This window comes from Diabrotica undecimpunctata, chromosome 1, assembly GCF_040954645.1.
Source record: "Diabrotica undecimpunctata isolate CICGRU chromosome 1, icDiaUnde3, whole genome shotgun sequence".
NCBI classification, from domain to species: domain Eukaryota; kingdom Metazoa; phylum Arthropoda; class Insecta; order Coleoptera; family Chrysomelidae; genus Diabrotica; species Diabrotica undecimpunctata.
In genome coordinates, this window is record NC_092803.1 from 55,854,577 (window position 1) to 55,877,690 (window position 23,114).

Below are 23,114 nucleotides of genomic sequence, written 5' to 3' on the forward strand. Positions count from 1 at the left end.
CACAAAGGGGTTTTTTTGATAATTTTGTTGGAAACGGAAAAGGTCGTTTGCCAAACAAATTTCTATTCTTATCTACACTAAATCTTATCTTAAATTACTATATACAATTTGTTTATAATGATATCCTAAAATTTTATTCCGATGGATCTTTTTATTTATTTTTCTTTGGTTGGAACAGAAGAAGTATGACAATATATATATTATCCGCGTACTAGTTATCGTTTACCTTCGGTTTTCACTCGTGATTTCAGGTTGTGTATTGGTTGTTTTGAAAATGGTTCATTTTACAAGAACAATTCATTAGCCTGTTTCTCAACCTACTATCTTATTCCGGGCATAGAACGCACTGTGGTAGTTTGTAAGTAACTCAATCCACAACATAACTTAAGCCTTATCGAGAGATCGTTTCCCCATCCTAAATATATCAATGTATTGAAAAATGTTATGGAAACGCTCAAATGTTCTGCTTCCTGTAACAATTCTTCTCTTATTTTTGTACTGCCAGTTTACAATCAGTTAACGTTACCCCAATATTCGAATTCTAGTACTTTTCTAACAAAATTTTCTCTAATTTTCTTGATTTGTTGTTTTCTGTTGATTAGTAGTTATTGATGAATGCATGAGATTAGTGGTTATAAAATATAAGTAAGGATAAAATTAACAAACTACTCTAAATACTTTTAGTAGGTATGATGAGTTTTTTAATGCAAACCTATGGCTAGTCTTTCCAGTGTCATCAATATCAATTTTTCTATGTAGACACTATAATGACTAACCGTCAAAATATTTTTTAGGCCCAGAGGTTTAGTAAATTAACAGAAGGTGAAGAATTCGATCTAGATTCAGACTCCAGGGCTAGTACACCATCAGCTGATATTTCGGTAAAATATGTCATTTGCAATTTTGTACACTGTTCAATATTTTTTTTGCATTTTAGGATATAGCTGACTCCCCTGCCCTAGAGGATGAAGAACTCTTAAATATAAAGGACGATAAAAACGGAGAAAATGGAGAGGAGACAAATAGTTTGATTGATGAATGTTCAACTCCTCCACAAGACGTAAGTTTTATTTAATTATTTTTAAATTGTAGAAAATTTTTTATTCATTCTTTCAGACCAGCGAAATAAAAATTTATTTGTTTGGACGAACCGACAGAGAGAAAGAAGACTGGTATAGGAGATTGTGTACCTCTACTCATAGGGAATTAGGCTTATCTTCCTTAGATTGTAGTACCCCCGATTCCAAAGATAATCCTCTCTCGAGTCATATAGAAACTACTGAGTCCGAATTGGAATACTTAAGATACATGAGCGCCTTTAAGGTAATTACAATTTTTAAGAGCCAAATCAGTAATGATTATATTAATTTTTTTGTCGTAGCCTTCCAGAAAGCAGACCAAGTCTCCCAAAGAAAACGAAAAAGGCGACACCGAACAAAATTCAGATACAGAGGAGCATAAAGAAGATAATATTCTATGGCTCAACGCCCTCATTGGCCGAGTCCTTTTCGACTGTGTCAGAAACGACAGTTTTATTGATAAAGTCAAAGATCGAATACAAAGGAAGCTATCGACGATAAAACTCCCCTACTTCATAGAGGAACTCCTCATTCCAGAGCTCTCTTTAGGAAAAACCTCACCGGTTATTAGGCGGACCAGTAAACCTGTGATGGACGAGAGAGGACTGTGGATAGACTTGGATATAATATATGACGGACTGATTGTACTTGCTTTACAGACTAAACTTAATTTGATGAGACTGAAAAACCCGCAAGCTTATGGTAAGTGAATATTCTTATACGCAACTTATCTATAACTTTATTTCTTGTTTGGAAAAAAGCTAATGACTTTAAAGGAAGGCCATTTCGTAATTCAGTCCTTTGACAAAGTATGATAGAATTACGTTTTATTTGGTATTGAAAGATATTTATACCCCAAATTACATATCCAAAACCTACAGAAGGGAGGCAATATTTTAGTAAATTTTTATAAACATATATGTAGATTGCAATTTATTTGCTTTGCTCACGCTGTAAAAGGTACCGATATAAAATGTATTTCTACCTTTGTTCTTCCAAATCCTTTAATTTTTAAGACTTAGTTTAATTTATAAAGCAGTAAGTTTTATATATAAGATTTTCAAAACATGCAATACATATTTTCGTATGTATATAGGTTTAAATTGCATTTAGTTTAATGTTTCCTCTTAAAAATCTAATTAAGTCGCTACAAGTACTTACCGTTTTTAAACTGCGTCTTATCTAATTTATCTGACAGGTTAAAGAGATCACACGATACGAATCTCGCGTAATTATTTCGGGGGAAGGGAAAATCACGTCGTTTTTTTTATACCAAACAGCGGTGCAAAGAACTAAGTGTTGAGTTTCTTCCGGTCCACCACCATGCGCTATTGTCTATAGATAATCATTTGTTGACTGATGTTGATAGAGCTTTTCATATTTTTTAACATTCTTTTGTTTTATTTTCTTAAAATTAGTATTAAAATTTTGTTTTAAACTTGCTTCAAATCAGTTAAAATATTTAAAAATAAAATATTTATTTTATATATACATAGAAACTCGTATTTTATATATACATAGAAAATCCTAATGTACTTTTTTTGTTTTTTATGTGTATTTTAACTTATTTTAAAATCGTCAGTATAATTATTGTAAAAGTGTATTTCTAATGTTTGTCTTGTTTTTTGTGAACAATTCCATCTCTGTGAGTAAATATTTATGTAATTTTATTCTTATGTTGCTTATCTCTTTATTTCAATAAAATGGACTTTTGATAAAAGTGAACTTTTGGTGAACAAATTCCCTTCGTTGGCTCAGTGAAGATGTTCGTTCTGTTGTAATGGAAACACCAAATAATAGTAGCAGAGTTTATTGTTGAGACGTACACTATGGGTGTAGACCCGGGATTACTTTGAGTAGAGACTGATGAAGTTGATCGTTGAAGACTATATGTTCGTTGAGTGAATATTGATTGAATGCTTCTCTAGTCAAGAGATATTAGTTTTATATAAATTCTATTTGGGTCAATATTTTTCGCGTACTTAGCGTGATATGTGTATTTAATTTATGTAAATTGTTTAACTTTGTCAGTACTTTTGACTGATGTCCAAATTATTATTTATAATTGACCAAATGTGTATGTAACCTAATTAACTACGTGTGTGTATTTAATAACAAATAGATTCATTCGGTCTACTGGGTGATAAAATTATACTGTCCAATTTCGGATATGAATTCTGAAGATTTGATATTGGACATACTGCGGAATCGGGCAATCTGGCCCAAGTGTCAATACTCAAAGTTTACATATAAGTATTACATAACATAGTAAAATTCAAACATGATAAATTATAAATAGTTTAAGAATAATCAAAATCTTCCAACCGTACCCTAGCTATCAATGTCCGACTCTATCTCTAGATTAAAATTAGGGCAATTGGATGAAAATGTGGAAAGTGGGATGTCAACTTGGGAAGTCGACCGTACATTGTTGTGCCGATTACTAACTAATACAGGTACTTCCTGTTCGTTAGTCTGAGTTTGTGGATTCCCTGAACGACATAGTCGTGCAACAGGACGGTACTTCCATAACGTGAGTATCCCAATTATTACCATTATAGTAATGATCCCGGTGGCCACAAAATAATGCCAATTAGATTCGTGAATCGATCGCCACTGCGTATGCGTCATTTCTTGTTCCAGACTCTCCTCCTCAAGTAACACATGACGTAGCTCTCCTCCTGGTATGTCAAGGTAGGTGTTTAGAGGCGTGTTAAACTTGCGGGGTGTCCTCGCCACCAGTTGGGCCACGGGAGTGATTGGCGACTTCAGGTAACTCGTCACTACTCTGTCCACCCCACTGCTAGTGGGGAGTAATGTAATATTTTTCGTTTGGGCGATACATTTGGGTGAAAGCTTCAGGAATGTGACTCGTTCCAGTACTCTTTCGCTCCGATTTCCATCGCAAATAATGGATATGTGTATCGTGACTGGCGTGATAACTAGCCAGAGGTTGGGAGTACCCATCTTACTCCATTGAGCTGTCTGTATTGTCCTGGCTACCACTGGAGACTTAGATCGCTCATAAATTTCTTCTAGTATGCAGTTTGGTTGGGTATCCATGTTTCTTATAGCCGTTGGTGAGCACGCTATCTGCGCCTTTGTCAACAGTAAGCACCTTTCTCTATCTTCCGTGGTCAATTCGAAGTAGTGCAGTGTGTTATAATCTACGACCAGTAGATTCCTTGGGGCGACAAATGTGCGCAACACCGACCCCTCAACGTTAAGTGGTATGGCCGTGACTTTGAGCATGCTGTACTTATTTTTCCCTGTCACTATGAAGTAGCCGATGACTGTTATATATCTGTCGTCATGACTGACTTCTGTTTCTATAATGGATTGTCGTCGTATTTCGACCCCTTGAGGCAGTATCTGCCCTGCTTTCCCTATTAATTTGGTTATTTCACCCGGTTTCACTATATCAATGAAGTGTCCGTGGTTATAGTGAAGGTTTAATATTCCCTCGTAAAATTGAGTATATTCGTTTATGAAGTCCATAACTTGTAATGCTATCGTTTGTATTCGTAACGTGCTATATTCGGTTTCTAGTTTTTGTGCTTTGTCTTCTACTTCGTTAAGTCCTTTAGATATTTCTTGTAGACCTGTGATTAGTGCTTTGTTAAACTTGTTCATTTGCTCGTTTATCCTGTTCTCTGTGTGATTGATTGATGTTATTGTTTCTAACATTATCTTCGCCTGGTGCTGTGATTCCTTTATTAGCTCCTTTTGGTTATTATCTAATGCTTCAATGTTACTGTAGGCTTCGTCATTGACTCCAAATACTGAGGTTAATATTGTTCCTAATATTCCTCTTCTTTCCCTTTCTTTTATTTCTACTGTCAGCCCCTCGCTTACTGACTCCGCCTTTCTTTGTCCTTCCTCCAATTTCTCTATTATATCCTTACAATTCACGATTTTTATCTCATGACACAGTTCTCGTACGCCTTGTATCATATTTCCTATTAGTTGGTGCTCTGTTCGAATTCTTCCTTTTTCGAGTAACACCTTTATTCGAAATGTTCCCCGGTCTATGACGACCTCTCCAAGGTCTTCTGTGAAAAATCCTGGTACCGGATTATATATTTTATACGGTTCTGCCTTTATGGGTTTTAACATCGTTAAAAACATTATAGCTACTAGTATTTTCTTCCATCTTAGTGCTGCTGCCTTTTTCGGCTTTTCCTGTTTCTCTTCTTCCAGTCGTATTAGCTTATGTATGGGTCTTTTAGTCAGTTTCCCGTTTGCCTTTCTCACTGTTACTACTCTGGTTAATCCCTCCGCTCCAGGGTGTGTTGCTGTTACCCTCGCTAATGGCCATCTGCCTGGAGGTGTATCCTCTTCTTTAATTATAACTATTTCTTCTTCTTTTATGTTAGGGTGCGCCTTATGCCATCTATTTCTCTGTTGTAATTGGTGCAGGTATTCCTGTTTCCAAATTTTCCAGAAGTCTCTTTTTATTTTCTCCACTAATCTCCACCTCGTCGGCATCTTCAAATAAGTCGTAAGCTCTTCTTCCCGATTTGGTGATATAATTTCTCTCCCTATAAGGAAGTGAGCTGGTGTCAGGGCTATTTTCCCTTCAGGGTCTTCTGATGACCCACATAATGGTCTCGAGTTCATACATGCTTCTATTTGTGCCAGCACCGTACTCAATTCTTCATATGTTAGAACTGTTTCCCCGATGATTCTTTTCAAGTGATATTTCATTATTCGCACTGCGCTCTCCCATAATCCTCCGAAATGTGGTGCATATGCAGGTATGACATGCCACTGAGTACCTAGTGCCAGTAATCCTTGCTTTATCTCGTCATCTATTTTTTGATTTTCTTTTTTCAACAAATTTGCTGTTCCTACGAATGTGGTTCCGTTATCGCTGTATACGTTGTTGCACTGTCCTCTGCGTGCCGTAAATCTCTTGAACGCTGCGATGAAAGCATCCGTAGACATATCGCTTACTACCTCAAGGTGTACTGCCTTCGTTGACAGACACACAAATACTGAGATGTAGCCCTTATAGCTCCTCTGTCCTCTGCCTCTCGTGGTACTTATTTTTATTGGCCCGGCATAATCTATCCCTGTGTTAGTAAAGGGATGACTCGGGTTCACTCTGTCTTTCGGTAGATCTCCCATTAATTGTTGTGCTGCTTGGCTTTTATACCTCCTGCACCTTAAACATTTTGCTAGATGATCTTTCACGGTTCTTCTGCCGTTGATTATCCAGTATTTCCTTTTTATGTACTGTAGTGTTTGTTGTAATCCGCTATGTAGATTTCTTGCGTGACTATCTGTTATAAGTAACTTTGTTAATGCACTATCCTTTGGCAAAATTATCGGATGTTTTTCTCCGTACTTTAGATTCGTGTGTCTCAGTCTTCCGGTGACTCTTAGAATTCCTTGTCTATCCAGGAATGGTACCAATGACGCTAATTTATTTTTCTTGTCTAATTGCTGTTTCTTCTCCAGCTTATTTATTTCTTGTTTGAAGTAGGCGTGCTGTGTGTGCTTTATCACCTTTAATAGCGTTTCCTCTAATTCTTGGACTGTAAGCTGACTTTGTCCATTGTCCTTCTTTTTTCTGCATTTGTCTGCAAATCTCCTACAATATGAAAGTACTCTTCTCATTCTTTCTAAATTTGAGAATCTCTCGCATATGTCCTCCTTTATCGTTGTCGTGTGCACCGTTATTTTCGTTTGGACTTCCTCCTCATTTGTCTCTGGTATTTCTTCTGATTCCTGCGTTAAAGTTTTGTTACTAGTCAGCCAAGTTGGTCCCTTCCACCATAGCTCTGCTTCTAATAATTCTGATGCGGTACTTCCACGTGAGAGGATGTCCGCTGGATTTTCCTTTGTATCTACCTTATGCCAATTTTTCGGTCCTATAACGCGTCTTATTTCCTCTACTCTGTTGGCGACGAACATTTTCCACCCTTTTGATGATCCCCTTATCCAAGCCAGGGTTATCGTTGAGTCCGACCATGCATATACCTCAATGTTTTCCCTGTTCAATGCTTGTAGGGTTTTCTTCATTAAATTTGCTAGTAGTACCGCGGCACACAGCTCGAGCCTCGGTAACGTCGTTTTCCCTTTCAATGGTGCGACTTTCGATTTTGCTATCATTAGATTCGTTTTAATTTCTGGGCCTAATACCCTTGAGTAGATTACCGCTCCATATCCTTTCATAGACGCAACTGCAAATCCATGCAGTTCTACTCTGTTTATCTTGCTTAAGTTGTTCCACCTGGGCAATGTTATTTTCTCCAGATTTACTAATTGCGCCTGGTATGTATTCCACCTGCTTTGTTGGTTGCTAGTTAATTCTTTATCCCAACTGGTCTTTTGCTCCCATAATTCCTGTATGAACATTTTCGCCTGAATTACTACAGGTGCTATCCATCCCAGTGGGTCGTATAGTTTTGCTACTTCTGACAGTACGTGTCTTTTCGTTATTTTCTTTGCCGTCGTTATCCCTATTTTGAATGTGATTATATCCTCTTTAGGTGACCAGTGTATTCCTAACGTTTTCCGTACTTCTTCTTGTTTGAATGCCTTCGAGTCTACGTTCCTCATATCCTCCGGTACGTTCTCCATTATTTTTTCTTCGTTGCTCAACCATTTTCTAAGAGTGAAACCTCCTTTTCTGAACAGTTGTATTAATTCCTTTTGGGCTGTTTCTGCTTCCTGCACTGTCTCAGCTCCTCCTAGTATATCGTCTACATACATGTTTTCTTTTACAATTTTCGATGCCAACGGGAACCTCGCTCCTTCGTCTTCTTGTAATTGTTGTATTGTTCTTAACGCTAAAAAGGGTGCTGCGGCCGTGCCGTATGTCACCGTCGTTAAGTTATACTCTTGTATGTGGTCCTTTGTGTCCTTTCTCCACAAAATTTTTTGATATTTTTGGTCTTCTTCTGCCATTCTGATTTGTCTAAACATTTTTTCCAGATCCGCTGAGTATGCTACCTTATTGGATCTCCATCGTAATAGTATATTTGTCAAGTCTTGTTGTAATTTCGGCCCTGTGTGCATAATATCATTCAGGCTTACTGCCGATGAGCTTTTGCTTGATGCATCAAACACGGCTCTTATTTTCGTTGTAGTACTGTCCTCTTTTCTCACTGGATGATGAGGTAAGTAGTACCCATCTCCCTGGTTTTCTGCTATTACCATATGACCTTGGTTTTCATAATCTTCCATGAATTGTCTGTAATTCGCTTCTAACTGTTTGTCTTTTGCAAACTTCCTTTCTAGTTGCATCAATCTGGCGAATGCTTGCTGTTTAGATTCTCCTAACTTTGCGACGTCTTCCCTAAACGGAATTTTTACTTCGTATCTCCCTTCTTCATTCCTTTTTACAGTCTGTCGATACAGTTCTTCACATTCTTGTTCTTCCACTGAGAAACTTGTATCCTGATTTACTTCTTCTAATTCCCAGAAGTTCTTTATTTGTACGTCCATTTCTTGTCTTGATATCATACAGCTTACTTCTGCTTTTATATTCTCCCTTTCTCGTGCTATTCCCGAAACTATCCATCCTAGTTTGGTGTTTTGACTCAGGAGTCCATTACTTATTCTGTGCATCCCTTCTGTCAATATGTAACTGTATTCTTTTACTCCTAGTAGTAAGTCTATCTTCCCTACCTTGTAATATCTTGGATCTGCCAGTATTGCATTTTTCTCGTTATAGTCCGGTAGAATTATATCCTTTTCCGGTAAATTCCTTGTTATCTTCGGTAGTACTAGTGCTTCTATTTCCATCTCGAAGTCACTTTCGTAATGAGTTTCGATTAAAAGTTTCATACTCCAGTTGGCTGTTTTTTCTCCTGACGAGCCTATCCCGGATATGGTCGCCTGTATGGGCTTCCTTGTTGTTCCTAGCGTCGTCGCAGCTTGTTCCGTTATAAATGCGCATTGTGACCCTTGGTCGATTAGTGCTCTCATTATGTGTGAATCTCCTTTCGCATCTCTTATGCGTACCACAGCTGTCGCTAGTAATGCTTCACCTTCCTTATGGCTTGCACAGTTTACTGAATTCTGCCCTCTTTGCTGGTCGTTGCTATTCCTAGGCCCATTGGTATCTTGTGTATTTTCTCGCCTTCCGTTATTTTGTTCTCTGGCGTTGTATGGATTATTATTTCCTCCTCTGTACCTATCAGCTTGGTACCCGTTTCTTCTATTGTTTGAATCTCTTCCATTTCTTTCTTGTGTTTGTTCTCGTTTCGTTTCATTGGAGTTTCTTTTGTTGCTTGTGTTTCCTTTTTCATAATGCAACATATGGTGGTGGTCTCCGCCACAGTGTCTGCACCTATATTGTGAATAACATTGTTTTTCTTTTTTATGTGCTAGGCAGTTTGTACACAATCCTTTTTCTTTTATCATCCTGTTCCGGTCTCTTACATTGAGTTCCTGAAATTCTCTGCAGTTCGGTACTCCGTGATCTCCGTTGCATATCACGCAATGTGTTCTTGGTTTCCTAAGAGATCCTCCTTGCTTCTCTTGTCTTTTTTCTGACTCCAGCAGTTCCAGTGTCTGAAATCTTCGCTGTAGGAATGTTTGTGTCGATTTGTACGTCGGTATCTCTCTACTGTCTCCAATGTGGTTTTCGTACAGCCTCCTAGTTTCATTGTCCCATTTCGTTATGATAATTCGGGCTATCAATGGGCTCCACGCTTCCGTGTCTGTTCCTAACCCTCCTATGGCTTCCAGACTTTCGTGGAAGGTGTCATGTAGTGATTTCAATGCTCTGGCAGAAGATTCCTTTACTTCCTGCGCTAGTAGCATCCTGTCTATTAATTTAAACAATATCATCCTTGGGTTCTCATACCTATCTTTTAGCATGTTCCAGGCCACTTCGTAGTTGGCCTCGGATATGTTTAAGTGTTGTATCATTCTGTTGGCTTCCCCTCTTACTTGAGTTTTTAGGTACTGCATTTTTTCTGCGTTTGATAACTGGTCGTTTTCATGTATTACTTTAGTAAACAGATCGTGGAAAGTTCTCCACGTTTCATATCTGCCTTCATACACAGGGATTTTTACCTGCGGCAATGTCACACCGTCCCTCCTCTGTGTGCTTTCTGGCCGTTGCATTCCTGGCCTTATTTTCTTTAAAACTTCCCTGACTTTCCTCTTTAGATGATTTATTCTCCCTACTTCTCCAATATCTGTAGCGTCCAGTTCCTCATTTACTGCTGCTTCAATCATTAGTGTATTCACCTTTTCCATGTATTCTCTTAACTCTGACTGCAATTCTTCATCCTCCTGCAAGTCTTGTTCATTTTCTGGCCGTAATAATTCCTCGATTCTTTGTTTTCTTATCTGTATCTCCTTTACTTTCGGTGCTTTTCCTCTTTTCAGCACCCTTCCATATTCTTCCAACAGGGTTTTCCCCTCAATGTATGTCTTAAATACCTGATCATAGTATTTTGTTTCAAAATATTTTTCTTTCGTTATACCCCCTTCTAGCAGTTTTTCTGGTTATTTAAAATTTTTGCCCAATATTCTTCTAATTTTTCCTGTCTATCCCGGATGTATTGTTGATTTTTCCGAGATTGGGAATCCTTTTTTGTATTTGAAACGAGTTTCACTATTTCTGTTCCTATTTCCGCTTGCTTAACGTATAGACTCTCCATGATTATTTTAAAATTTTTACATTCAGCGGTAAATATATTAGACAATACTAAATGTACGTTATGTATTAAATAAGTATACCTGTATTATAACACTTTCTTTTCTATCGGAATGTGCAATTTAGCGAAATATGAGTTTGACCTTGCCTGCTGTGCTATTCTTTGCATTGAGGTAGGTCAAGATGTAATCCACACACTCTTATAATGATATATATACATATATATATATATATATATATATATATATATATATATATATATATATATATATATATATATTGTTATCAAAATAAATGAAATTATTTGCTACGTAATTATTTTAATTTTTCGAAATAAAATATTTAATTGTAATTAAAAGCAAGCTATATGTATGAACGTTTCTTTTTTCAAATTGTCATACAAAATTACTGTTTAGTTAATTATAGTTGTGAATGACGTTTATTTTTGTTTTATCAATTCTCTGTATTATTTAAATGGTATGCATTCTAAAGTACATTATTATACGATTGATAGAGTGGAGATTGTTGTTCTAAATTGTTAAATTGTAATAAAAAAAAACTTGTTAAATTGTAAGATTGTAAAAGTTGGAAGATTTTGTAATTATTCAAAAACTTACGGTTTTTTGTGTTCTTAGACGTTGAGGATCCCTCGCTTCTGGTGGGTTCTGCAATCGGTCCTGTCCTTTGGCTGCTCTGCGGCTCTAGTATGGCTCTCGGCTTTGGTACTGCTCTCGGCTCTAATATGGCTCTCGGCTTTGGTACTGCTCTCGGCTCTAGTATGGCTCTCGGCTTTGGTACTGCTCTCGGCTCTAGTATGGCTCTCGGCTTTGGTACTGCTCTCGGCTCTAGTCTGGCTCTCGGCTTTGGTACTGCTCTCGGCTCTGGTACCGCTCTCGGCTCTAGTATGGCTCTCGGCTTTGGTACCGCTCTCGGCTCTAGTATGGCTCTCGGCTTTGGTACCGCTCTCGGCTCTAGTATGGCTCTCGGCTTTGGTACTGCTCTCGGCTCTGGTACCGCTCTCGGCTCTAGTATGGCTCTCGGCTTTGGTACTGCTCTCGGCTCTGGTACTGCTCTCGGCTCTAGTATGGCTCTTGGCTTTGGTACTGCTCTCGTTCTCCCGGGTCTAGTGGTCTCTCTCTGCTACTGAGGGTGTTGCTGGCGTGGACTGTATAGGCTCTCTCAAACTTCCTTGAAGTATTCTGTTTCTCGATAGGACCATGAACAAATTCCCTTCGTTGGCTCAGTGAAGATGTTCGTTCTGTTGTAATGGAAACACCAAATAATAGTAGCAGAGTTTATTGTTGAGACGTACACTATGGGTGTAGACCCGGGATTACTTTGAGTAGAGACTGATGAAGTTGATCGTTGAAGACTATATGTTCGTTGAGTGAATATTGATTGAATGCTTCTCTAGTCAAGAGATATTAGTTTTATATAAATTCTATTTGGGTCAATATTTTTCGCGTACCTAGCGTGATATGTGTATTTAATTTATGTAAATTGTTTAACTTTGTCAGTACTTTTGACTGATGTCCAAATTATTATTTATAATTGACCAAATGTGTATGTAACCTAATTAACTACGTGTGTGTATTTAATAACAAATAGATTCATTCGGTCTACTGGGTGATAAAATTATACTGTCCAATTTCGGATATGAATTCTGAAGATTTGATATTGGACATTTGGTGAAACGAATATTAAGTAACAAGAAAATAGAATTGTTTTTATTCCAGACTGACAGAACCCTACCGTTCTGGTACAAGAACGTTAGTACAATTAAACCTAGAGCTAAGATTAATACTATTACAAGAATTAATGTTAAACTCAACTGCCTTCCGGGTTGAACCGCGTCGGTTATCATTGCGCCGAGGTTTCAACATCATCTTTGATGTCTTCTTCAGGGCTTCGGACGTCTCAATGTCCCGAGCCCCCAGGCACTATGACGCTGACCACTAACCAATGCATTACTGCTACTGGGAACAGAGGACGGTTTATATATTCCATCAATGGTGACGTAGTTTGGATGGGGGTTAGCGTGTGGATTAGCGCGAACATTTCTGACAGTAGGATTTTGATTGACAGGAAGAGTGGAAGATATTTTCTTTATGAGAGGTCCCCATGTCGAAGGTAACCGTATGCCATCATCTCTTTTATTGAGACATGGAGACGTCTCATAAAGAAATATCGTCCGGCCCACCCGCCAATCAAAATCCTACTGACAGAAATGTTAGCGCCAACCTCCGTGCCAATCCCCGGACAAATCCCGGGGATTGGCACGGAGGCACAGTGTAGTAGTGGCAAATAGACACTAATACACTGATCATTAACCAATTCATTACTGGTACTGGAAACAGAGGACGGTTCATTTTAAAAAATAAAAACGGCGCATGGCACGTGAGAAGTGGCGAAAGTGCCGAAAGACGTGAATACTTCTTATAGCACGTTATTACTATGAGGGTTAATCAAATTGTTCGTCTCCTTATTACTAAATTGTTATTTCTTTTTAATAATAATACCACACGTTTAAGTTTTTAAAATTAAAAAAAAAAATTAAAATTTGTTAATTATATAGAAATGTATTCATTATTTACTTTTTCACTATTATCGTATATTTGTGTTTAATAACTTCATTTTGATTATCATTACATTTAATTTAATTTAATTTTATTTCATTTATTTTTTTATTCAATTTTACTTATTTTTTTTAAATTTTATTTATTTCCGTTTAGCGTTATTTAATTTTATTTACCTTTGTTTAATTTTATTTAATTTTAATTAATTTTTATTTAATTTTACCTAATTTTAATGTAGTTTAATTTTATTTAATTGTATTTAATTTTATCTAATATGATTTATTTTTATTTCATTTTACTTAATGTTATTAAAGTACTGCTAATTAATTTTCTTTAATTTTTATTTACTTTTAATGTAATTTTATTTTATTTTGCTAAAACGTTGACGTTTGTTAAACGTTATTTTATTTTTGTATATTTATATTGTAGACTGAATTAGCAATAAATCAACCGTATCGTTTCAAGAACAAAATATGATTGAAATGTCAGATGTTTTTAGTTCAGATTTATTTCCTAGATGGCGTAATCACCCTACCGGACAACTAGTGTGAGCTGTCGTTCTAGATTTTTATATACATAGATATATACTAGCTGACCCTGTAAACTTCGTGTCGGCTTAAAATTAAATGTGTAAAAAATTAACAAAAAAGTACTCAATCATATTATGTTCGCATAGTTGAATCAGAGTAAATAGTTGAATCAATTCAATACTTTTTGATAAACAATATTTTCATTTTTTTGCGTTGCATAAATATACCACGATGACGGTTTTTCGACACGCGAATAATTGTCCATGCGTTGCCCATAACTTAAGTTAATTCCGCAAACTATCCTCCAATAAATCCTACAAAAAACAAAATAGATTTTTTGTTTTCCTGTTTGCGAGACCTGCCATTACATTTTACCTTTATTATTCACTGGTATTAACCTTTTCGATTCGTTTTAAACGTTTTAACGTTTGGCAGTTCTCTCCTCAGGTAGCTGTAGCTTCCTCCGTGGTTTTTGTTAGATGTTGCTCTGGAGACCATCAGGGTCTTCTAGCTCTATTTGCCACAAATTGGTCGCATTGCTCCCGTAGTGATCCTTTCCCAAGTTAACATGCTCCTTTTCTAACTTAGCTGCACCGTACTGAAGACGACCAATAGTCAGAAATACGTATTTACAGTTGCCTTGTATCGTTATACCTATTTTGTTTCTTGTTTTACTGTTTGCAAGACATGTTATTACATTATGTTATTATTATAACATTATTACATCCTTTATTTTTTGTACTTTCTGTATTTAAAAGATTAATATAACTAACTTATAAGCAGGTGTGCCACTTAACAGTGATTTATTACTGTCCTCTCTCATTACCAATTAAAGTTTATATTGTCAATAATATATCTTTTATGTCAAGTAAACATTGATTTTTATTAATCTTTAAGAGGTGAGATCATAAAACATAAGCCAAATCTCTGTCATTGTCTAATTTAACCACATACAACCTAACACATTCTTTTTTGTTATTTCCAGACAAATCTGCTATAGTTAAATGTGCTATATACCACTCCGATGTCGATGATTCTGCCGAAAGTAGTACAGATGAGGAAGGACTTCATGAGCTCCCTAACACTCCTCAAGATACCACAACAGGAAGTCACGGCAAGAAAAATCTGATGAAGATGGTAGATCGGTTGGCTGAATCTAAGTTTTTCCAGGCTGCTACCGAGAATCGGTACATTAAGAAGGCCATGGAAGGTTAGTTCCCATCCCATTAAAGTTTTATATTTTTTAAGAGAATTATAGTAATAATTAGCTGAGGTAAGTTTCTTCACATTATAACAGCAGTTTTGAGTAGATAGATATAAAGTGTTATGTGTGGTATAAAATATGTGTTTTAATTAAATTGAATAAAAATTACTTGAAAGAAAATCAAGGGTGTCCGCCTAATAGGTCATTTCACACTGTGACCTGCAATTTTTTTATATAACCTTATCTATGTTTTCGTCGATGTGATCTAGACTACTATCCGTTTCGGAGCTACGTTTATTACCTGGTCAGGTTTTAAAACGTGCTGTTCCAGGTATTTTGGAGTAGACGAACAACTCCCCTGCAGTTACAGACAAGGTGTTTCATCTACACATGGCTCTGTTTACTGTTCCCATTGGACAGATATAATATCATAATATCTGAGTGAGCAATTCCGGTGAGAACTTATGTAATTACTCGTAGTTCAATTTGCTGAACCTCTGAGAGCATTTCTGCTTAGCAAGCAGAAGGTTGTAATAACCTTTGTACTTGTCTTTGGTGTAGAGTATTTTCCCATTAGGCTGTAGTAACTTAGATAGATAAATAGAAATAGGGCAGTAAGGGCCTAACGCACTGCGTCCATTTGCAGATCCATTGTGCTTCCCTTTATCATTAAAGCTCCTAATCTAACCGGGCTTTCTTGATGAAATTCCATTGCATACTTATTTTGCACCCATGTACCAATCGATTAATTTTCTGGTGTTCGCAATTCTGAAGAACGGTTCTGCGTCGACTAGTGGAATGCATGCTCCTTCACGGGTTAGATCAACAGCTTTGTGGTCGTCGTATGGCGCAACTTTGTATAACAACAACTTCCAACTGAAATAATGTCGCGTGCCCCTGTACCTATGTCAGCTTGGGAATCGTTTTGGAAACAGAACCAACAAGAGCTTGGGCATTATTGGCGAGTTCGTTTCCCAGTCCTTTCTTAATTTGAAAATATTTTTTAACCTTATAGAAGGCTGTGTATTATAGATCTGGTCTCTCTCTGCATATATTCGTGCAAATATATTAGGTTCAGTTGAACACGCTTCAGACTGCTGTGTTTTGTTTTATCAAGTCACTGAACTATGAGTTATCATGGATATTATTGCTCTTGTGTATAGCCATAGTTGATTTTTATGTTTCACACACATTTTGTACCACACGTCGCATACTTCTTCCAAATATGATTGCAGCCTTCTATTTTTCCTTTTGGATATATAGATTCCACGTCAGATTCTAGTGGAATATTACGCCTTAGTATTTGGTCTGATTTACAAGTGGTATCTCCACTACCCTGAGCAGTAGTATAAATAGTCCTTGTAGAAATATTCCTATTCTTTTAGTGAAAACAATAACTGACGTGTTTTGTGGGTTAACTATTAGACCCACACTCACACCAGTTGTCCACCTCCATCAGGACAAACTGCGTTGGCTTGGTGATTGCTTTGGCAAAACATCCTTGGCCACGATCGCCAGATTGTTTGTATATTTAAGGTAGTAGCAACCTTCTCGGGACAGTTTCGTTAATAAGTCATTCATCAAGATAACCACAGCAATAGAGATAGTACCCACCCTGTCGAAAACCTCAAATTTGGACCTTTAGCGTTAGGTCGCACCTTGTTGCTAAGAATTCTCTCTTCGAATATGCTGAACCAGTGTGTACTATCGAAGGAAAATCTTGATAATCGCTGCGTGATGTTGCACGTTTTATGTTGTTACACGGTGAGAAAACTGACCGTTGGAAATATGGTACTGCTAGTACCATAAATTGTGTTACAAGTTCACAAAGTGATTTAATCCTTTTCATTGCCCTCCTTCTTTTCTCCCATCATCTTGCTTTACTTATGAAATTACCAAAACACTTTCTAGTACACAGTGTTTTGGTAACTGTAATCCTTCATATTGATTTTATTTATGACAATTTCAAAATATTTCATATTTTGTCCATAGGTATTTTACAATTTTAAGTTAATTTCTATCACTTTTATGAAATTATTTGTTTAAATTTTGTTATTCGTAGGTGTTTCAAATACAGATCTTCGATTGACGGTAGAAGTAAAGTCGATCGTCGGGACTCTAGTCTTAAATATTCCCCCTCCACCGACAGATCGTATCTGGATAGGTTTCAGGCCGGTTCCCGAAATTTCCCTGTCTGCCAGACCAATCGTGGGCGAGAGAAACATTAGTTATATTATGGTAACTAGTTGGATCGAGAAAAAATTAGTTCAAGAATTCCAGGTAAGCCAAGTAACGGATATCTATTTTAACCAATTATTTTTCCTCGTATTAACACTTAATACATATTTATATTTTTTATTTTTCTTTAGTAAACTTGTAGATAGTAGTAGATAAAACTATGCTTTCTTTGGATATCTTTAGGCTCGTCTTCGTTTCCTTTTTTTAACCTTCTTTATTGCCAATTTGTATCTTTTCGTGTTTCCAAATGACTGGTGTCTCAAGTTTTTAGAAAATTTGATAAATGGTAAAAACCATAAGATTTAAACAAAATACTCATAGTGGATAAAACTATGTCTCCCTCTTTTCAGCCATACTTTATTGCAACTTTGTATCTTTTCGTGTTTCCAAGCGACAGATGTCTAAAGTCATTAAGAATATGTTTAATTTAAATATTTTTATTTGACGTCGTAAGTAATATCAACATGCACATACATGTTTGCATCGGAATATATTATTAAATTATGTTCTACAAATTAATTAAATATTTGCCTAAATGTATTGTTACTTGTATCCATGTATACAGGACCGAAATAGCTAAGTTGGAATAGTCCCTGACTGTGAACCGATAGATCATGGGTTCTAGTCCCCAGATCGGAGCTCTTTTTATTTAACGCCAGGTTCCTCCAAACAATTTTCAAGAAAACGAAAAAAAAATTCGAAAATTTCTAGAACATACTCTTAAGAATAGTAGACCATCGATCCCGAAGGCCCTAGCAACCTTGAAATAGGTAGAGAAGAGGGAAAAGCGGAGCGCTCCAAGCGGTTAAATAGGTATTGGCATTATTACTTGACGACGAGGAAGAGCAAGAGCAGAAAGACGAAGAAGATGGAGTGTGCATTATATGCGGAATAAAAGACAAACCGCAGGAGAATTCAAAATATACAGAGAATTATTGGACGATGAAACAAAATTTCACGAATATTTTTGAATGTCGCAGTACTCTTTTTCTTTTTTCTTTAATACATATAAAAACCATAACATACTAACCGCACAACATCCGCTTGTCTTTTTACCAGCAGTCGCGTTCAAAAAACAATAAAATCGTGTTTATACAAGTTCGTGTCATTTCCGTGCATCGCCAGTGCCGAAAACAAAAATATCATTTAGGATTAATTTTAGGCCAGGCACGGACGGGCCCCCTCCGGAAAACGCCAATGTATAAATATACTCATAACAGTACATTATTGTTTTTTTTTGCCGCGCACTGCCATAACACGGAACGGACACGGCACGGTTATATATAAATCGACCTTTATTCGGCCACTCAAGCGAGTCGGGTGAAGGCAGGGATTTCCTCGAAACTGCGTGTTTTCAACTGTGTGTCACTCATATTTCGAAATTATTGCCCTTATCAAGGCCAAAACTAGTGCCGTAGAAGAAGATTAATAATATAAATTTAAAAAAATTAATGGGAAAATCCCAGTAGTTGGCTGTATACCATCGTTTAAAAAACTTATACAGAAGTAAAACACTTCACATTTGTATTTAGGTATAAAACATAATTAAAACTTTTTTAAAAAGTGTCGTCAAAATTTATACAGGAGCATAACGTGACGTTTTCGATCTAGATGAGATCATCCTCAGTGCCTTCTTTTGTAATGTAACAAAATTTACTTAAATTCTGTTACAGTACCTGTAACAATGTAAAACCATATATTGATGTCACAGCTACAATTTTAGTGTTTGCTTCAATTACAAAAGAAGGCACTGAGGTTGATCTGATCTAGATCGAAAACATCACGTTATGCTCCTGTATAAATGTTGACAACACTTTTTAAAAAAGTTTTAATTATATGTTTTATACCTAAATACAAATGTGAAGTGTTTTACTTCTATATAAGTTTAATAATGTGTGGTAGACATTTTTTTATTACCTATATGTTTGCAATAATGACTGTCAAATATTTTGATGTTAAGTGAACCGACTACAGAATATAATACATAACTAGAAAGCTCTTGTGTCATGTAGTATTTTTCGAGATTTTTGTGTGATTCTGTTGGGCCGTTTCAAAATGGCGATCGTTAAAATGTTGTATGAGCTGTCGCTAATAATTTGGCAGTTTAAATTTGTTATGAAGACCATTTGAAAGTTATTCTAAATCAGTGCCACTATTACATAATCATCCGAAAACATACTATAACCATTTATGTATCACCAACTACACCCCTATATAATATACTTTTAAACTTTTTAGTTAATTGTAATATTGTTTTTTTTTTTTTCAGAAAGTATTGGTGATTCCCAACATGGAAGACTTGGTCATACCTGTGATGAATCCAAAATTGCCGGATTAAACAAAATTATTGTAATTATTTCATTTACTTGGTGATAGAAAAAATACAGGGCAAACAAGGTGTCGATTAACACTTAGTCGTATTTTTTAAAAAGGAGTTCCAATTGTCTTACTGTCGCGCAGTGACGTTACTTGTTCTATTTTATTAAAAATACGGAGAGGCAGTTGAAATAAGAGAGGTTGAGTTAAAAGAAGTATTAGAGGTTAAGTAAAAATCTTTACATTGATGGTTCAATAATCATTATAAAAGCTTTAGCTTTCTGTTGGACCTGGAGTATTTTGTGTTTCAACCTTTTTTCACCTTTTTTTTCCATATTTCTTATCTCCAGTTTTCTCTATGTCTTCTTCCATCAGTTTTCTTCATCGTATAAATATTTGATTGTTGATCTTTTACCTGGTTATATCTACTCCGTTATCGCTCTTAAAATGTTTGTCTTCTCTCTAAACAGTGTGTGACCATGTATTCATATGTCATCTACATGTATATTTCATGTTTTATCCTTGTCATTTCTGTGGACTACTTAGCTATATTTTTCCAATTTCTGACATTTAATCTCATGTCCTTTCAGAATTTTCCTTGATAGTCTTCTACTGTCCTACTACGAGATTTAGCTACCGTTTTGTTATTGCAGAGTTATTATATAGTTATATTATTTATTTACTTGATCTTCTTATCCACATATAATTTAACCTTTTCCCGAACTAATTTTCGTTTCCCGTCTTTCATTCTCTTTGTCGATGAATGCTAATTTCTTTTTATTCATATCTTCGTTATTCGTCATAACTTCGTTATTAAACTTTTCTACAGTATATTCTTTCTAGCGACCTAATTAATCTTTGGCCCTAGTCCGTGTAGTAAGTGTATTTTTATATTCTCTTCCTTTTTAAGTATTCCCAATTACATGCACTCCGTGCTTGCATTTCATTGTACTTCCATGATATTACTCTATATTTTACTCTAACAACTTTCCTTCTATAATGTGTACACATGTGTCCTTCTTGATTATTTACTACACGTGTATTATTTCTGAATAGAGGGATAAAGTAAAAAAAAAACTTCAACCGTCTGTCTGTGCGTTTAGATCTTTTAGTTTTGTTGGTGTTGTTTTCTTTTTAAGATATAATTTTTTATTTTTGTATCTGTAGACTACATAATTTTAATTATTTTAGAAAAAAATATTGTTATGTGAGTTCTAGTCGTAGTCATGTCAGGTTTACAAAAATTTACCTTTTTCTATTCAGAGGACCAAATGATTTATTTTTAAAAGTGTAGTTGTAGAGTCAGTTCAATTTGTCAACCCTTTTGCCGCAGCATATAATTGTTTGAAGAGAAGTGAAAATAAATAACAAGTTATTAAGAAAAATAGGACAAACAGTAACAAACATTTATAGACATTATAATCGAATATAACATTCCACAATATTTGATTGTTTTTCCATGACTTCCAGTATTACTGTGTTTATATTAATTTTACTGTTATATTCAGATACTTTTTACATTGCTAGTTTAAAAAATTTAAATATTAAATACTTCTTCAAAATTTACAATATCTGTATCTAGTGTAGTTCCTAAATAAACTCAAAATTTTCATTTGTTTTCTACGACATTATGCCTTCCGTTTCATTCAACAGTCCATTTTACAACCTCAACATTTTGCGATATGTTTTTTTGCTGTTAGTGTACATCTTTTCGTGATTTTTTTGTCTCATGCAGCGAAAGGGTTGAAAATAGATGGAATTCGAACAAAAATAGTTTCAGACTTTCCCAAAACTGACAATAATTACTGGAGTTCAAGCAGTTACTTGTTGGATTATTCTAAAAGAGCAATCTCGTCTGTGAGATCTAAATTGATGTTATATGTTTGACAAAAAAAAGTAATAAATGTTTCTCAGACAGTTCTTGTCTAAAAACAATTTAGTTTTGGTTTATATAGTACCAGATCCTAATAAAATATCACCAAATGCAGGATATCCCAAAAAAAATAATTAACGTATTATAAAATGTGGTAAACTTGGTAAAAATAACGAACAACATGGCCCAATACGTTGCTCAAAAGGGCACATGGTACCCAGGGATGGACTAATCTTTAAAAATATTATACTATGCAGACGGTGCAGCATTGACTTAAATGAATTAAAGTTCTCTGTAGAGGTATGTCGCCTTGGCAAAGGTGGTATAATTATCACTGGACGAACATGTGTAATGTAGTTCATTAGCGGAAGCGGTTATTTTGCAATAGGTACAGAAAACATTATTTGGTTAAAATTGTTTATTTTAATGGTAGCTTAATTTGTTAAGACTAAAGGTAGCATTGGTTGATCGATATAGACCGTCAGCGCTAGCGAGCGATGTATTTCTGGAGGGAACTACACCATTTAGATTCAAATATGAATAAAAGAATAGATAATATGGACAACACAAGCTAGTAACATCAAACGAGGCAGTTCAGAGCTGTAGATTATATAGAGAATAGAGATTGTAAAAAAGGTAAAAAAAATTGGACAACCAACAATAATTGTTGGAGTATATGCAATGAATGACAATGCGACCAAAAGGGAAAAGGAAGATTTTTTCAACGCACTAAACGATGTATTAGACAGGACAAAGGAAAAAGAAGATATTCTACTAATTGGAAATTTTAACAGCCACATAGGAAGGGATGATGAAGATATAGTGGGACGATTCGGAGAAGACGAAATTAGAAACGACAATGGAAGTCGGCTAATCGAAATATGTCGAGAATACGAATAACCAACACAAGATTCCAGCATAAAAACATACATAGATACACATGGGAAGAACCTAGTAGAAATCAAAGATCAATTATTGATTTAATAATAGTAAGAAAAGCCACCAAAACAATAATACTAGATGTAAGAGTATACAAACAAGCAGAATGTGCAAGTAACCACCGATTAGTGCTAGGAAAATTCATATACACGGGAAGACGACAAAAAGACAATATCCAGAAAGATGAAGAGATGCAAAAAATCGCAAATACGAGGTATAAAGTAGAACTTCTACAACAATTTAGTACTCGAACACTATATCAGAATAGGCTACAGAATATGCTACAGATGAACGAAGAATGGACCCCACCAAAAATGTATCACCACCTAAAGGAAAAAATAAACAAAGCGGCAAACGAAGTGCTGGGTATTGAACAACATAAGAATACATATTTGGAGAAATACAGCGACGACTTGGAAGAGATGATTAAAAAAAAAAAAGTGCATTTCATAAATGGCTAAACGACAGAACCCCAGGAACACGGGGAGAATATGTTACCCTCAGACAACAAGTTAAACAAAGAATAAAGCTCGAGAAAAACGAATACTGGGAGAGAATGTGCAGAGACATAGACAACACGATAGGGTATAACAGATCAACGGAAGCATGGAAAAAAATAAAAAAACAGAAGTAATAAACGAAGTAAAAATACCATACAGATAATTACATAAAAAGAGTGGACAAAGCATTACACAAAATTATTGCAGGAGAATAGGCCGGAGTATATCTCATACGAC

The 23,114-nt window shown here is 35.7% G+C and overlaps 1 protein-coding gene across 3 annotated transcripts in view; it reads left to right on the forward strand.

The window, feature by feature from the left end:
- The window catches only part of LOC140449490 (testis-expressed protein 2), a 97,544-nt gene extending 75,369 nt beyond the window's left edge, over positions 1–22,175 (forward strand). For 2 of the 3 annotated variants that reach the window (XM_072542687.1, XM_072542695.1), the window contains exons 7-13: positions 795–881; positions 938–1,060; positions 1,117–1,323; positions 1,382–1,781; positions 14,793–15,017; positions 17,074–17,291; positions 19,519–22,175. In XM_072542687.1, coding sequence (XP_072398788.1) covers positions 795–881; positions 938–1,060; positions 1,117–1,323; positions 1,382–1,781; positions 14,793–15,017; positions 17,074–17,291; positions 19,519–19,587 — 1,329 coding nt within the window. In that variant the 3' untranslated portion in view covers positions 19,588–22,175. The remainder of the gene's footprint in view (positions 1–794; positions 882–937; positions 1,061–1,116; positions 1,324–1,381; positions 1,782–14,792; positions 15,018–17,073; positions 17,292–19,518) is intronic. The other variant, XM_072542679.1, reaches the window with a different exon arrangement.
- Positions 22,176–23,114: the final 939 nt, after the last annotated feature.